The sequence below is a fragment of the Anomaloglossus baeobatrachus genome, chromosome 11 (genome assembly GCF_048569485.1).
Source record: "Anomaloglossus baeobatrachus isolate aAnoBae1 chromosome 11, aAnoBae1.hap1, whole genome shotgun sequence".
Lineage (NCBI taxonomy): Eukaryota > Metazoa > Chordata > Amphibia > Anura > Aromobatidae > Anomaloglossus > Anomaloglossus baeobatrachus.
The window spans coordinates 14,001,999-14,020,371 of record NC_134363.1 but is presented as its reverse complement, the minus strand read 5'-3'; the positions used below and the strand labels follow the sequence as shown (position 1 = coordinate 14,020,371).

General features: G+C 41.5%; 1 protein-coding gene across 1 annotated transcript; it reads right to left on the bottom strand.

Annotated features, from left to right (window-relative positions):
* Positions 1-400: 400 nt before the first annotated feature.
* Positions 401-10,025, bottom strand: LOC142256261 (phospholipase A2 inhibitor 31 kDa subunit-like). The gene is made up of 5 exons (XM_075327840.1): positions 9,941-10,025; positions 4,949-5,062; positions 4,479-4,625; positions 922-1,071; positions 401-821 (listed from the first exon to the last, which is right to left on the bottom strand). The coding sequence occupies exons 1-5, from the start codon at positions 9,990-9,992 to the stop codon at positions 706-708; spliced, it is 579 nt and encodes a 192-aa protein (XP_075183955.1). The 5' UTR covers positions 9,993-10,025; the 3' UTR covers positions 401-705.
* Between the last annotated feature and the right edge of the window lie 8,348 nt (positions 10,026-18,373).

The following is an 18,373-nucleotide window of genomic DNA, read 5'->3' as shown; positions in this document are numbered from 1 at the left end:
TAATTTTGATTGTTAACGGTCGTTCGTTCATTTCACACGCAACGACGACGCTAACGAGGCCGGATGTGCGTCACGAATTCCGTGACCCCAACAACATCTCGTTAGCAATGTCGTTGCGTGTAAAGCCTGCTTTAGTCTTTGGATCACCTGAGCAGTGGTGACGAGCGAGCACTACCATGCTCAGGTGCTCAGTACCTGTTAAGAGCAGTTGGTGCTCATGTGGGTGCAACTTCAGCACCTGAGTGTAATGGAAGTCAATGGGGGGACAGTATTTTTTGTTCGATTCCCCCATTGACTTCCATTATACACTGATGCTTAACGAGAACCGAGCAGCTGAGCATGGTCACGCTCGCTCGTCACTAATTAATACTTTGCTATTACATGATAACAAGACAACACATTGCTTAGAGAAGATTTATTCAAGTGCTCAGATAATTGCATGGTAATTTATATTGTAAGATATCAGAAACATTTTCTTTCTTTTCATTATTTTGATTAATCCATGTTTTTATTGGTTTGATGATAGAGCAATGATCTGTAATTTATGTTTCAGCTCCCAAAGAAAAGGAAAAAAGAAGCAGTTCGGATGTTACAATTACACATCGTATCCCTCTGTTTTTTTGTAATTAGGGAGTCATTAGAAATAAAGAGGTTAATTAATTCATAAATGTATTTATTAAGGATGCCTCGAGCATATTGTAACATCTAGCACTTTAAGAGTTCCCGGTGGAGTACTTTGAACCCAACGATGCTGTCAAAGTTGTAATTGCAGCAGTCGGAATTAACACAACCTTTGACAGAATATTCCACCACTGTGTCATCTGTAGAGAGAAAAACAACATACATTGTTATTCTACTTTCTGATCCCAAAAAACATAATGTTGCAAATGTTTTACACAACTTTAAGAAAGATTTCTTCACCTGGATTCCGCAATTTTGCCCGATACTCTAAGCATCGATCCATGGATCCGGTGCAGTTCATCTTCTTGTCAGTCTCACATTCCTCCAAAGTATCGAGACAGAGGGCAGTTGGACATATTTTACCATTTGGTGTTAAATCCTCTTCATGAACTGGAGAAACAAGCCCAGTTATTGTTTTAAATAGATAAAAACAAAGACAAAATCAGCAGCACCCATCTCTCTTTTCTTACTCGTCAGTGTCCTAACTTATAATAGTAACTAATATATGCAATAAATGCAGAGGCAGTCAGACAGGACAAGATCATAAACCAGGAGGGCACGACAGTACACGGGGGACAGAGAGAGACGAGGTCAGGATACATGACGAAGGTTATGGTTCCAGGAGAGTACGTACAAAATACAGGAAGCAGGCGGGTACATGGTCAGGAGGAAGTCCAAGGTCAGAAGCCGGGAAGTCACAACAGAAACAGGGGAAGACAGGCAGAGACGGGTAAATAGCAGTCCTGAGTCAAGAGTCCAAGAGCTGAACACTGAGCACCACAGGAGCCAACAGCACAACTGTAAACAGGAGATATGACTGGCGGTGTCCTGAGCTAATATGCTTCCTAAAGAAGCAGAGCAATCACCGGGAACAAGAAGCATCTGCGAGAGCACCAACCTGGACCAACGTGGAACCCTGTGCTGTGAAACAACCAGAAGAGCATAATACTACAAAACGCTCTGCATATAGGCAACATATACCGTCTCTGCAGGAGTTTATGGCAGAACAATACAGAATGGTCTGTACACTGGAACAATGACAAAAACTTATTGTACTCACCCTGTCATCTCACATTCTCACATTGGCCTTAATCTCTGTTTCCATCCCAAGTTTTTGGTTCTTTAAGCTCTGAGGCCAATGATTGACCTCATATGGTCATATGTAGGGTGATAAACATCATTGACATCAAAACCACTTTCTGATGACTCAGTGAATCAACTAAAAAACCTCATGAATGAAAATACCAAAGTAAACAGTGGAGAACTGAGGAGTGGCGATGGGGGCATAAGCGGCAGAAGGAGTCAGTGAGGGCTTGGGAGAGGTAAGTAAAATGGGCTTTTGCTATTTTTGAACCTCATTCCTTCCAACTATCTATTATGCTTTGGGGTCTGAACAAACCTCAAGGAAAAGAGGTTAGGCTTGGCTCGACCACTAAGTAGGTGCTCAGAAGTAAAAATGTCAATATCAAAATATATATGACTTCGGCACACCAAAGATTAGAAGACAAACAGTTGTATTGTTAGAATGCTTGGGTCTTTATTAATGTAAAACAGAATCCAAAAAATTAAGAATCCAAAAACGTTCAAAAAGAAATATGGTCTGACGTTTCGGCTCAAGTTGGAGCCTTCATCAGGGACATAGATACAAGAAAATTGAACGTTCAATATAGATGAATAAACATACAAACAGGTCTGCCTCTTTACAGTGATTTCAAGGATATAGGCTACTACTAGGGCATATTGCCATTGCCTCTCACCCACAGACAAAGTGTCCATTATACCCTGTCTCTAATAATCCTGTATTAGCTGTAAAAACTAATGTTCTGTATTACTTCTGCTTTCTAGTGCATCAAGAATTAAAAAAAAATATATAACGTATTTTTAGTTTTATAAGACGCACCAGAATATAAGACACACCCCAAATTTAGACATAAAAAAGTAAAAAAAATGGGGTCCTTCTTATACTCTGGTGGTGTATTACTGATGGGGTGGTGGTAGCAGTGGTGCAGCAGGGTCACAGGGGCAGGGGGGTGCAAGAGGAGGGCAATGCTGCAGGCGCTGCAGTGGGGGCTGTGCTGGTTGAGGTGGGGCTGTGCTGGTTGCAGGGCAGTGTGGCAGGTGTCACAGATGCTCTGTCGGTGGTACGGGCTTCAAAGAAATGGTGGCCGTAGTCGGCAGCAGTGGTGGAGCGGGGTCACAGGGGCAGGGGTGGTGCAAGAGAAGGGCAATGCTGCACGTGCTGCAGTGGGGGCTGTGCTGGTTGAGGTGGGGCTGTGCTGGCTGCGGGCACCGTGCTGGCTTTGTGAAGCAGGGTGGTGCGGCGGGTGTCACAGGTGCTCTGTCAGCAGTGTGGGCCTCAAAGAAATGGCACCTGGAGTTGGCGTGTGAGCAGATTGATCTCTCGGCTCAATGACAAGCTGAGATCTCATCTGCGCACGTTGCACCTCTGGGCACCATTTTTTTAAGTCAGTTGATGGGAGATCAATGGGCCAGAGGTGGCATGTCTGCAGATTAGATCTTGAGCCGAGAACTCCATCTGCGCTTATGCTGACTCCAGGCACCATTATTTAAAGCCCGTACTGCTGACAGAGCATCTGGGACACCACCCTGCTCCACACAGCCCAGAGTCACAGCCTGAACAGCTCCCACTACAGCCTGCACAGCCTACTCCACAGCCAGCACAGCTCCCACTGCACGCAGCACAGTGCCCCACAGCCAGCACAGCTCACACCCCAGCCAGCAGAGCCCCCTCAACAGCCAGCACAGCCCACCCCGCAGCCAGCACAGACCCCACCACAGGCAGCACAGCCCCCACTGCAGCCAGCACAGACCCCACCACAGCCAGCACAGTTCCCATTCTCCACCTTCCGGTAAGCTACATTCGAATTATAAGATGCACCTCTCATTTTCCTCCCAAATTTTTGGGAGGCAAAGTGTGTCTTATAATCCGAAAAAAACAAAAATTGTAAATTAATTCATCAAGACAGATAACTCTCCTGTCATTCCCTATTTCAATTGAATCTGTAGTATTATTTTCAGACAACCACTTTCAAATTCTTCCCTACTGTAATTAATCATCATATTAGTGTCTGGAGTATTTAGTGTTTTCGCTAGAATTCTGGCACAAATTACATGATCAATCAGACCCTACATGTAAGTAAGGCCGGCGTCACATGGTATGATCTATCGTGCGATCGCACAAGCGATCATAGCCGCCCCTGTCATTTGTGCATCACAGGCAATTAGTTGCCCGTGGCGCACAAAGTCGTTAAATCCCCGTCACACGTACTTACCTCCCGGACAACGTTGCTGTGGGCGCCGAACATCCTCTTCCTGAAGCGGGAGGGATGTTCAGCGTCACAGCGACGTCACACAGCGGCCGGCCAATAGAAGCGGAGGGGCGGAGATAAGCGGGACGTAACATTCCGCCCACCTCCTTGCTTCCGCATTGCCGGTGGGACGCAGGTAAGGTTTGTTCGTCGTTCCCGGGGTGTCACACAGAGCGATGTGTGCTGCCTCGGGAACGATGAACAACCGGAGCACAGAAGGAGGACCGACATTTTGAAAATGAACGACGTGTCAACGAGCAACGATAAGGTGAGTATTTTTGCTCACTCACAGTCGTTCGGAAGTGTCACATGCTACGACATCTCTAACGATGCCAGATGTGCGTCACTAATGACGTGACCACGACAACATATCGCCCAATATATCGTACTGTGTGACGCCGGCATAAGACTATGCTTATGATAATTATTCAATTAAAGCCTTGTGATTAACCCCATTGTGATACTCACGTTGATATGTTTGATTGTTGCATAAATCCCCAGTACAGCAATGCGCATAAAATCGAAAATTCAATTTTTCCACCATTCCAGAGCCCTTCGTTTCACACAACGTATCATTGGCACAACCTTTATATATTGACTTAAACACAGTTTTATCTGCAAAATTAATATATAGACATCACAGAAACAGAACCGAGATGGTGATACTGTGTGTATCTTAAAAGGAAAAATGAACAAATTGTTTGGACACACGTTATTGATGGTTATAGTGGTGGGGGTGCAAGTGGTTGTAGTTGCACTGTAGTACCCATCACTGACCACTAGACATTGACTGTAGCTCTACTTTGCAGCTCCTTTAAAAGATTAGCGTCCTGCAACCGCCAGAGAACATAATAGCAGATCAACGAGATGCTGGTTGTCTGACATCAAACAATTTCATCCTCATCAAGACATCAAGACCCCAAAAAAGTTGTACTCACCAGCGTTAAAGTATTGGGAGGCGGTCATACATCGATCTCCAAGACACTCAGTCTCAGTCACGTTACATGTTGTAGAGTTGTGGGACCAACACAGATGGCATTTATTGGAAAAGACTGGAAAATATATTTGACAACGATGTACTATTAAATAGGTATTTAGATGAATTGTTGAATATATAATAATTGTCAATAGTTTTATACTTTTCGTAATTGCGGCCAACAAGTCTTGAATTTGGGACAGCGCTAAAATTGTTACCTTAAGGGCACTTTTAACGCAGTGATATCGCTATCGATATTGCTAGCGAGCGTACCCGCTCCCGTCGGATGTGCGTCACAGGCAAATCGCTGCCCGTGGTGCACAACATCGCTTACACCCATCACACATACCTGCCCAGCGACGTCGCTGTGGCCGGCGAACCGCCTCCTTTCTAAGGGGACAGTTTGTGCGGCATCACAATGGCGTCACTGAGCGGCCGCCCAATAGAAGTGGATGGGCGAAGATGAGCGGGACGAACATCCCGCCCACCTCCTTCCTTACTCATTGCGGGCGTCCGCAGGTAAGGTGATTTCCTCATTCCTGCGGGGTCACACGTAGCGATGTGTGCTGCCGCAGGAACGACGAACAACCTGCGTCCTACAACAGCAACAATAATCGGGAATGGAATGACGCGTCAACGATCAACGGTTAGGTAAGTAATTTTGATCGTTAACGGTCGATCGTGCGTTTCACATGCAACGACTTCGCTAACGAGGCCGGATGTGCGTCACGAAGTCAGTGACCCAAATGACATCTCGTTAGCGATGTCGTTGCATGTAAAGCGGCCTTTAATTATATTGCAGCTTGAAAGCTTGACTCATAAAGGTCGTCTATAATAAGTGCCTCATTTTTGGTTTATTGATTCATTTTTGCTTGATAAGTATGAATATGGGGGTACGTCAACCTCTACTTTTATTTAAAAATGGTAACAAGCAATCTTATTAAATTTATGGGGCTTGGTAATAGGCTTTAGAGGACACTTTTACTTAAATATATTTATTAGAACTGAGTTTCATGAAAAAAGTTACAATTATTTGCTATTAAAGGGAACTGGTCATCAGTTTGTGCTCGATAAGCTGTGGCCACCACCACTGGGCTCTTATATACAGCATTCTAACATGCTGAATATAAGAGTAAAGGCCGCCTGGTATAACATAAAAAACACTTTATAATACTCACCTAGAAGGTCGCTCGGGTGCACAATGGTCGGATGGGTGGTGCCATTCTCCAGGTCCGGTGCCTCCCTTTTCGGCCATCTTGGTCTTCCTTATTCTGAAGCCATGGTGCATGACACGTCTATGTCATACACACGCACCAGCATTGAGGTCCTGGGCAGGCACACATTAACCAGAGCAAAGTATTGTAGTGCGCCTGCGCAGGACCTCAATGCCGGAGAGTGTGTAGGACGTAGACGCGTCATGTACCGCAGCTTCAGAATAAGGAAGACCAAGATGGCCAGTCTCGGAGAACGGCGCCACCCATCTGACCGTTGTGCACCGGAGCGACCTTTTAGGTGAGTATTATAAAGTGTTTTTTATGTTATACCCAGCGGCCTGGGCTCTTATATACAGCATGTTAGAATGCTGTATATAAGAGCTCAGTGGTGGTGGCCACAGCTTATAGGGCAAAAAACTGGTGACAGGTTCCCTTTAAAGGGAACCTGTCAGGTCCAATATGCACAAAAAGATCCACGAGCAGTTCTGGGTGCATATCGCTAATCCCTGCCTAACTATCCTTGTATACACAAGCATAGATAAAGAGATCTTTAGATAAAGTATTATAAGCGCAGGGACTAGTCACAAGGGCGTTAGTTCCTCCGACCAGTTCACCCTCTTAGCTTGTTAGCACGCCCATAAGGCTGAACATTGTACATATTGAGTCTTTGCATAAATGTAATGCATCTGCCAAAAAACATACGAAATGTTTATAATTGGACTTCGTCAACCAAAGAAATATTTGGGAAAAAGATCCAAAATAATGATGCAGCAAAGGTTGTGAAAACCAAAGTCTCAAAGCTTATCAAAAAAGACTTAAAAAACCACAAATTACCGTATATACTTGAGCATTTGAGCATAAGCCAAGTTTTTCAGCTTATTTTTTTTTTTGCTGAAAACGACCCCCTCGGTTTAAACTCGAGTGAGGTTCCCACAAAAAATTATTCTCACCTGTCCTCCATTCCTGTGGTGTCCTCTTACCTGCTTCATGTGGACCGCAAACACATAGACCCCTGCATGATTGCGTCTGGTGCACAGGGCCGAAGCTGCTGTCTACCATCATTGTTTTACTGCAGTTGAATGCTTTATGGCACCGCAAACCATTCAACTGCAGTAAAGTGTTTAAGGTAGACGGCAGCACTGTGCACCAGACGAGATCATCGAGCTGTCTATGTGCTTGTGGTTCACAAGAAGCAGCAAGAGGACACCATAGGCATGGAGGACAGGTGAGAATCATTTTATGTGTGTATGTGAACAACGGCATAATAGGGGACAAGAAGGAGCCCAGAATGAGGGCATTACTAAGGGATGGGAACATTACTACAAAGAACCAAGATGGGAACATTACTACAGGATGGGGCATATTACTGCAGGGTACAAGGATGAGGCACATTACTACAAGGGGACCAGGATGGGCACATTACTACAGAATGGGGCACATTACTACGGTATGGGGCATATTACTACAAGGGGACCACTATGTGGTATTACTACAAGATGGACCAGGCTGGAGCACATTACTACAAGGGGAACAAGGATGGGGCACATTACTACAGGGCACAAGTATGGGCATATTACTACAGGGGACAAGGATGGGCACATTACTACAAGGGGACCAGGATGGGCACATTAATGCAGGATGGGGAACATTACTACAAGGGGACCAGGATGGATCATTACAGACAAAATGGACCAGACTAGGGCACATTACTACAAGGGGAGAACAAGGATGGGGCACATTACTACAGGGCACAAGTATTGGCACATTATTACAGGGCACAAATATGGGCAAATTACTACAGGGGACAAGAATGGGCACATTATTTCAAGGGGGGGTAATGAGGGGGCACAATACTACAAGAGGAATGGGATGGGCACATTAACGCAGGATGTGATGCATTACTACAGGATGGGGTATATTACTACAAGGGGACCAGGATAGGGCATTACTACAAGATGGATCAGGCTGGGGCACATTACTTCAAGGGGGTGACAAGGATGGGGCACATTACTACAATGGGGGACAAGGATGGGGGCATTGCATTTTATTGGTATCTTTTTTTATTTTTGAAAATTATCAGTAGCTGCTGCATTTCCCACCCTAGGCTTATACTCGAGTCAAAAGGTTTTCCCATTTTTTTTATGCTAAAATTAGGGGCCTTGGCGTATACTCGGGTCAGCGTATACTCGAGTATATACAGTAGGTATCCAAAAGAGCAAAATCATCTAAAGATTGAAGAGAAACATGTTAAAAACCAAAATAACAACATTAAAAACAAAATTAAATATTACATTTTTCTACATCTGTAAAAAATAATAAATACTGAATTATTTTGTATGTACCCCCAAAAGATTAACTATTTGTTGTTCAAGTTTTCAAAGAGACATATGGTAAAAAATGTTATGATTGCTGAAATGTAATATTTTAGAGTATGAATTGACTCCATGAAGTCAAAAAGAAATGGTAAGGGATGGATCCACACTAAACAATCACTGTCAAGGGAAGAGTTAGGTTTATAGGAGCACACGTGGGTACTAGTGATGAGCGAATAGTCAAATATTCAGGTCTAGATTATGCTATTCGAATACCAAGCTCTATTCCAGTATTCATCATGAATAATGAATAATGCAAGTCAATAGGGAACACAAGCAATTTTTGGGGAAATCTTAAAAAAAAAAGCTCGGATCACCATTGACTTCAATTATATTCATGACGAATACTGGAGTAGTACTCATCTCCCTGGACGAAGCAAGCAGTGAGACACACGAAACGTGCGTTGGGGCTTTTGGACTGTGCCCTCCTGCAGACTTAACTATTCAAAGACCACTGGGTAACTAGCATTTGAATTTGTATTGTATTTACTACTGAATAAGGTGATTTGGTCTATTGATACAACTCTGCAGCCACTAGATGATTAATCCTTCACAGGCAATCAACCTTGTTTTACAATAGGCTCTTTCTGTGTGGATATTACAATAATGTATGTACCATGACTATTTGTGACATTGCATGGGCCAAATATGTCACATTACTGTTTGTCTCTTCATGTATGTTTTTGTATGGCTGACATTTTTAATCATATTTAATAAAAGTATACATTTTAATCAGCACCCCTTTTTGGAATTTCACAGTTTTTCTCCTTTTTATTTTTCACGGAATAGTACTCAGTATTCAGATAGCATAATCCAAACCCAAATATTTCCCTATTCGCCCATCTTTAGTGGGTACTTGTAAGATTTTGGAACCCATTTATTAACACTTGAAGTCCCAGAGAGGGGTCATTTAACATTTCTACCTATGGAACCCAGAGACAGGTCGAATGACCTGAAGGATTTTAGCTAACATCCTATAATCACCGTCTTTTGTTCTGTAATTAAGGCCATTACTGTCGCACCACAGGAGGTTGTTGTTTTCCAACCTCCTGTGGTGCGACAGTAATGGCCTTAATTACAGTTTGGACTAAGGGTTATTTGATCCTTTTTCGGGACTTCAGGGGGGAGTGCGAAATTTCTGGGACTTCTAGTGTTAAAGGTCTCATCTTCTAAACAATTTTTTTTCTTTTTGCAAACTAGATCTCATGCCAACACTTTCCCCCCCCCAAAAAAATGCAAGATTTACAAGAATTTACATTTATTAAAAGTGTAGAGGTGTTAAAAATCTTTAAGGAACAGTACAATAAATTGCAGACACTCCTCATTGTACTATGTGTATATACTGTTAAGTTGTTGCATTAGTCTTACCTGAGCCGACAAGAGCGGAGATCACGCAAAGTAAAGCCACCAGGTTCTTCATCGTGAATGATTGGGCGTCTTCTCGAATTCTCTTCTGCTCGTATATAGATATTCTTATAAAGGTAAAGAAAGTATTGTATTATGGGATGGATGAGATCACTCCTATAACACTAGGGCACAAAACATATTCCAAGTATCGTTGGCAGGACATTCTCTTCTCGAGAAAGCTAAATGTTCTCATGTAATGTGACAATGACATGTTGGTTTATGTTATGATGTGCCCTGAATATGTTTATTTGCAAAATGAGAATGATTAACTGTCTTAAAGAAAATATATTTACTTTCCTGTAAATATTTTGGGTGGGTTCCTTTTGGTTGTGCACTCAAGATTCCTTTGTTTGCCTCCTTGTCAGACGCGGAAAGTCAATTTCTAACATTGAATGCAATGTGTATTCACTGTCCTCATCTGATGAATTAATGGTTTATCTGTACAGCATTGGATATTTGTATTTCTGGGAATGTCCTTGCAAAGAAACCAAAGTAGAATAAATACTTCTCGGGCCCCATATGGCCACTGGTAGTTTAAGCTTAACGCATACACAAACGGTAAGAAAAAATGCTTTTATTTATTTCATTGCTTTTTCCTATTTCTTTATCATGTAGAAAGATAACATAATAAGAAAACTTATTTGGTATCACCCTCCACCTTTAAAAACAACATAATATTCAAGTTGCATGGTGAAGGTATTAACCACTTCACATCATGGCCATTTATCGTTTTTGTAATTCTTTTTTTTCCACCCCTTCTTCCAAGAGCAATAACTTACAAGGGCTTATTTGTTTGAGGGACAAGTTGTACTTTCTAATGATGCCATTGATTTTACCATATTATTTAGGGATAAACACCCTGAGGAAAGGATCGGTGAAACACACGTCGGGGCATAGCGGCACGCCAGGACTCTTGTGACCACATAGAAGGTATAACACCCTTTATAGAATAGTATATTTAAATACTCCACATCTCTTGATATTATAGGGTTTTATACCGCATCTGAATCATATATACTATATCACTTTGATATTTATTTTTTGCATTTTTTGCACTTTGTTATATATGATGAATAGATTTTTTTATATATATATATATATATATATATATATATATATATATATATACCATGTTCACTATGTGGTACAATTAACTTGACAGTATGATTTTTCCATGTTAGTATGAGTACATACATTAAAAAAAATACTAGTTTGGTATTTAAGGGATAAACACCCTGAGGAAAGGATCAGTGAAACACGCGTCGGGGCATAATGGCACGCCAGGACTCTTGTGACCACATAGAAGGTATAACACCCTTTATAGAATAGTATATTTAAATTCTTCACATCTTTTGATATTATAGGGTTTTATACTGCATCTGAATCATATGTGCTATATCACTTTGATATTTATTTTTTGCATTTTTTGTACTTTGTTATATATGATGAATAGATTTTATATATATATATATATATATATATATATATATATATATATATATATATATATATATATATATATATATATATATAATAGTGGTCATTGCATCAAGCACTTTATTATATGGTAAACCTCTGCTATAATATATGGGATTTTCTCCTGCCTGGTACTTCTATACATTTGTGATAAATATTTATTTTAATAATTGAATAAAAATATTAATTTTAACATCAATTCCATCACTATTTCCTTTATTTATTGTATCCCGGATTCTTATTTAAAGGTTTTTTGATATTTATAAAAAATACTAGTTTGGTATTTAAGTGATAAAAAAGTTTCAGGAGTGTGTGAAAAAGTTTTCTTTTGGCGCCATTTTGTAAGAACTATAACATTTTTAGGGGGAGGCGGATCTGGGGCTGTGGCTGTGTGATGGCTTTTTTTTTTGCTCCCTGAGCTGATGTTTTTACTTTTTCTATTGTTGGGTAAATATAATATTTTGATTGCCTCTTATTGAATTTTAATGAAATTTTGCATTAGTCAAAAAAAAATTATTCTGGCATTAGCATCAACATCAGCATCATCACCAACATCAGCATCATCATCAGCATCAACATAAAAGTCAGCATAAACATCAGCATCATGACCAACATCAGCATCAACATCAATGTCAGCATCAACATCAGCATCAGAATCAACATCAATATCAGCATCAGCATCAACATCAGCATCAACATCAGCATCAACATCAGCATCAACATCAATATCAGCATCAACTCAGCATCAACATCAAAATCAGCATCAACATCATCAGAATCAACATCAATATCAGCATCAGCATCAACATCAATATCAGCATCAACATCAATATCAGCATCAACATCAAAGTCAGCATCAACATCATCAGACTCAACATCAATATGAGCATCAGCATCAACATCAGCATCAACATCAACAACAAAGTCTGCATCAACATCAGCATCAGAATCAACATCAACATCAGCATTAACTTCAGCATCAACATGAGCATCAACATCAATATCAGCATCAACATCAGCATCAACATCAGCACCAACATCAGCATCAACATTAGCATAAGTATCAGCATCAACATCAATATCAGTATCAGCATCAGCATCAACATCAGCATTAACATCAACATCAGTATCAACATCAAAGTCAGCATCAACATCAGCATCAGAATCAACATCAACATCAGTATCAACATCAACTTCAACATCAACATCAGCATCAGAATTAACATCAACATCAGCATCAACATCAGCATCAACATTAGCATAATCACCAACATCAACATGAAAGTGAGCGTCAACATCACTATCAGAATCAACATGAACATCACCATCAGCATCAACATCAACATCAAAATCAACATGAACATCACCATCAACATCAGCAGCAACATTAGTATCAATATTAGCATCAACATCAACATCAGCATCAGCAAAGTCAGCTTCAACATCAGCATCAGAATAAACATCAACATCAGCATCATCACCAACATCAACATCAGCATCAGAATCAACATCAACATCAGCATCAGAATCAGCATCAACATCAGCATCAGCACTTTTCTATGCAGCAGAAATCATCACTTCCTATGAATGTCGCTCACCGCATTCACAGGAGAACCGTAATGACAAACACAGGGTTCATCAGCTGACCCCCCGGCTGTCATAATCCATTGGCCTCCTGTGATTACATCATGGGTGCGCCAAAGGAAGCAGGGAATGATCCGCTCCCCCCTGGCTTGTGTTACAACCCGCTGTCAGAGATTGACAGTGGGATTTAACTGGTTAACAGTTGTTAGCGGCACATGATGGCTGATTATAAATTAATAAATCTTGGCTTTTAAATATTTTTTACATATTTTTTCATAAAAACTATATATTTAGCATTTACAGAATCATATTACTTAGCAGAATAAGGTTAATGTGCCAATTCTACAGCTTGAATAGGCCACAGGAGAATGTAAATTTCCCTTCATAAGGCAATGAGTATCTAGGACAAGCAATCACACAGCTAAAATAAAGTCTAAATAATTTTAGCAAAATCAATATTAATAAAATAAATTTAGAAAAAGTAATAAAAGCAAAATATAAAATAATATTAATTAATAATTAATAAAATATTACATAAAAACTATATTAAAATTACTTTTTTATACTTTTGATTAATATTTCTGATTGTGCAATTATAAATAAAAATTATAATTATACATAAATATTTCTTTTATGAAAATTGTCATTTTGTGTGAGTTGCTAGTGCTACTTAGCTGTAAATAGCAATCCAGAAATTTGATTTATTGAAGCCTTGTATGGGGAAACCTGTGCAGTGTCCATTACCTACTGGTTATACTGTGAAAATATATTATAATAAAGGTGTCAACTTTAACCCCATCCCTGCCCTTTTACAGCAATGACTACTTAGAAAGTATAAGATGGCGTGCCAGGTCACTGAGAGATCAGATTACTGCTGAGTAATTAAATGTATTGAGTTGGAGGGAAGCCAGGAAGAAGAAGCTGATTAAAGGGAAGGCCTCGAATTTTTTTTATTTTTGTATTAATAATACAGATTATGAAATCAAGTATTTTTAATACAAAATGAAATTCACTGTTTATTTCATTTTTATTTAATTCTAAATTAATACAGCCACTGGTATGGTATTTGAAGGTACAGTGAATACTAAATCAGCAAAAATACCTAAAATATAACCTTTATTGGTTTCTTTTTAAAAAGGAAAGGATTACTAATGCACATTGACAAACAGATACCCAAACCACCAGCCTGGTGTCCGGGCATCTAACCAAATACGTACTCAGGGTTCAGATGAAACATGACAATGTTCTGAGATAACCATACATAAGGATCCCAAATATAACAATGTCCAGAAATGTGGAAAAGGAACAATCTCACCCGTTTCGGTGTGGCCTATTCCCACAAGGGCAGCTTGTCCTCATTATAGGCGTCTCCACGACCCCTCATAAACTGGGCCTAGGATCCCTTTAGAGCACTTGCTGTCCCATCCCAAATTCTCCTCCTCCCGACGCGTTTCCTACTTTGTTATTCATCAGGGGAGCTTGAAGAGATAAAGAGGTTTCTAATGTGAAAACCTCTCATGGGTTAACTAGAAAGAGAAAAAATCGGGACAATAAACAGGGGTTCTATAAACAACAATCCCCTGAACACCTTTCCCTTAGCTAAGAAACCGGGAGCAGCAGGCTTACCAGACGGTGACAGCATGAATCCTCTCTGCTTTACACCGCTGTCAGTATTCACCATGTTTAAATAATCGCCGCTCTCCCACCGGCGTCTGACGTCACATCCGTAACTGCGCTCCCCACTTCCGCCTATCATGGTGGAACGCATACATGGACCGCACGTCCCTTAAGATGCGACATCAGAACCACCCGGCGCGGTCATGACATCACCAACCCTGAGGCACTCAGGAAATCTCCATAAAGATTCAGTTTATATTTGAGCAATCCCTGGGTCATTGTAGGCCTGCATATATTATCTGGTAATTTACTGTTCCGCTACCTTTACGCTCTATTTGATAGAAGCGGTTATTGTATACACAGAAGGAATTGCCCTTTTAAGGTTTCAGCGCATGCGCAATGAAGTTATATGCAGGGCGCTGTTTCTTATCTGTGGAGGGGCGGACTTTGTGGACGCTAGTGCATTCTGGTCATGTGCCTCAGGGTTGGTGAATTGTGCAGAACCAGTGTGTACCTGTGTGGTCGGATGTAATACCTGTTTGTACCATTCATAACACCGACGTGTCATGTGGCAGAGTGCATTAACCCCTTGATGTGATTGAAGGGTATTGCAGTACCTCAGTCTCTGCAGCAGACATTGTTTTTATATTTTATGAGGTAAGGTAATCCTTTCCTTTTTAAAAAGAAACCAATAATGGTTATATTTTAGGTATTTTTGCTGATTTAGTATTTATTTAATTCTAGTTTTACTGAAGCACTGGGGGCGGCCATCTTGGATTTGCTGTGAGTAATGACAGTTACTCACCTCATTTATGGCAGCCCCTGTGTAAAAAGACAGTTGTCAGACTCCAACCCCTATACATAACACAGAAACAGCTTCTGCTGTGAAATGGATGCGCCCCCTGGGCTGTCCAGATCACACCAGAGGGAGGAGATCACCCCCATCTTTGTGGAGCTCACAGCATATGCTGTGCACTGAACTTTCCCCCGTCACACGCCAGGATGTGGGAATACTAGTGCCGGGCCGCCACCACTACCCTCACCCCTCACCCCTGCCCGCTCTCCTCACTGCCACCCCTCCCCCCACTGCCACCATTCCCCCCAGCCCTGCTACCCCCCTCCACCCACCGCTCCAGCCACACACCCCTCGCCCTCGCTGCTCCCCCCACTCCTGTGTGCTCACCTCAGGCCTCCAATCTTTGCAGCTTAGCGGACCACAGTATACTGAGGAGCGCAGTATTCAACGGAATACAGTGGGGCGCAGAATGCAGCGGCTCACAGTATACAGCGGAGTGCGTTATACGGAGGAATGCGGTATACAGCGGAGTGTGCTATATGGAGGAGCACGGTATACAGTAGAGCACATAATACAGCGGGGCACAATATACATCGGAACGCAGAATACAGCGGAGCGCGGTACCCAGCAGAGTGCAGAATACAACGGAGCGCGGTATACTGAGGAGCACGGAATACAGCATGTATACCTGCAGCTAATATTTCCACTCCTTAATCTCCCTATACAGGTCCTTCCTCCATGCGCCGTCAAGTTCCACGCCGCTCACTGGCCCTGGATTCACCCTGAGTAGTGAAGGCCAGCAAGACGCAAGTCTCACCACTGCAATAAGGCAATAAGAGAAGGTAAGACAAACATGTAGAAAAAGACACAACAAATAACTCTCCACAGCTTCTCCAGCAGGAACTTCTAAGCTGCAACAGAAGCGACACCTCAGATGCTCCAGAGACTGGCTCCTTCAAAGTGGATAGCATAGATATGAGGTATATCCGGCATAGGAAGGAGTGAGGAATGGATTCTTATAGCAGAAGGGAGTGTCTGCAGCTGAGATTACACTACAGGTTAGATCACTGCAGGATAGAGATGAGCCATAACCCCTTTCTTTACTAGATGGAATTAAATACACACCAACTCAGGATAAACGACGAGTGGACACTAAAGTAGATCGGCGATTAACAAAAATCTGTGACCTTCTGATCCCAAATTACCCCAAGAGCACATCAGGATTCGTGACACACTCGTGACACTATCCTGCTAAGTATTGCTGCTAATGTTCTCCATGCTATTATTCCTTTCTAGTATGTGTTTTATCTCACCTCATTGCTTGATTCACACGTACATTGCTCGATATGCCAGAATAATGTCTTCTATGCTTCTGCTACTAAATATCTGGTACAAATTGACATAGGTTCAGTAATCCCTCCTATCTGCATGTGCTGTTTATGGGAAAAACTATAACACTCAGTCTTGACCCACTAGCTCAGAAGCAACTAAAAATTGGAGACTGAGCCTTCAGAAAGGAGAACTGGTAAAAAAAATGCAGTACACAGTAAAAATCATATAATGGTCAGAAATAAGGAAGTCACCTGAAACAGTAGGTACGCTTTAAGAGCTACTCTTTTCCTCATCTTTGCGCTCCTGTGTCACGGACCTTCCTTTGTTGCAGATTTTGGTGACAGGTTCTGAGTCTGAGTCTCACTTTATCTTGTGGGACTCTGTTTATTAAATGGATTCCCTTTTCTTTCAGGCAGGAGAGGGTTAATGTTAGTTGTCCTTCCAGCAGCTCCTGACTCCTGGTCAGGTGTTTCCGGTTGGGTCCACGCCCAGGTTCTATAAATACCCTCTACTTCCACCAGAAGGTGCCAGTTATTTTCATCATTTGGAAGTTTGGCCAGGAGGAGGAAGGAGCTGGCGCTAACCTCTCTGAGGGTCCTCTGTTGCGGGCTGCAGTATTGGAGTTTGCTGCAGCACTTCTAGGTGTGCTGTTTGAATATTATGGATGTTCCCTAGTAGTTTGTTTTCTCCCCTTTTTGTTGTTGTTCCTTGGTGTGTGGTTGCTGTGTGAATGAGTAGTTGTTGTTGTAGTTGTTACCCCTGTTTTGTCTCTTTCTCTTGGTGGGGTGGTTGTTTTCGGCTCTTGTCCCTTCCCCCATGGGTGGTGGGTTGTGGAGAGACAAGGACAAGATATAGGGCCTAGGTTGGAGGCCCGGACCTCCCTACCTTTAAGGGTACCTCCAAGTGTTAGGGTGATGCAGAGACCCAAACCTTAGGGTCAGCTTTGGCTTCCCTGTGTTTCCCCTAGAAATCCATGACATCCTGTCCTTAGATAATAACTATTTACCATGAAGTCAGGCAGAGACATCACAATGCTTCGTTAATTAGCAAGCTTTTATTGAAGTGTCCAGATAATCAAAAAAATACTTTAATTCTTAAGATATTAAAAATTGCGGTTTTATTATCATGTATTTATAGGCTTCCATATGTGCAATTTATGGCTGCCGGTATACTACAACTCCCAGTATGACAACAACATTTTTCTACTTTGATGTGACTATTCAGAAATAAGCCTCATCTCCCAACTGAAAAGCCCAAAAAAAATAATTTCGATAAGCCAATGGACGGCGTTATACATTGTATCCTTCTACTGTATTCGTAAAAAGAGCATTAGAATGGATGTCGGCTGATTTATTTGTAAATTCATTCATTGAAAATGCCTGGATTATACTATAAAATTTAGCATTTCTTGTAGACCCTCTGTATTTCTTCCATCCCAATGTAGCTGTCAAAGTTGTTATTGCAGGAGTCAGAATTAATACATCCTTTAAAAGAATAATCCTCCACCGTATTATCTGTAGGCAGAAAAACCAACAGACGCCATTAGGGGAAAAGTCACAAGTTCTACATTCTTTTAATGCAGTATCAAT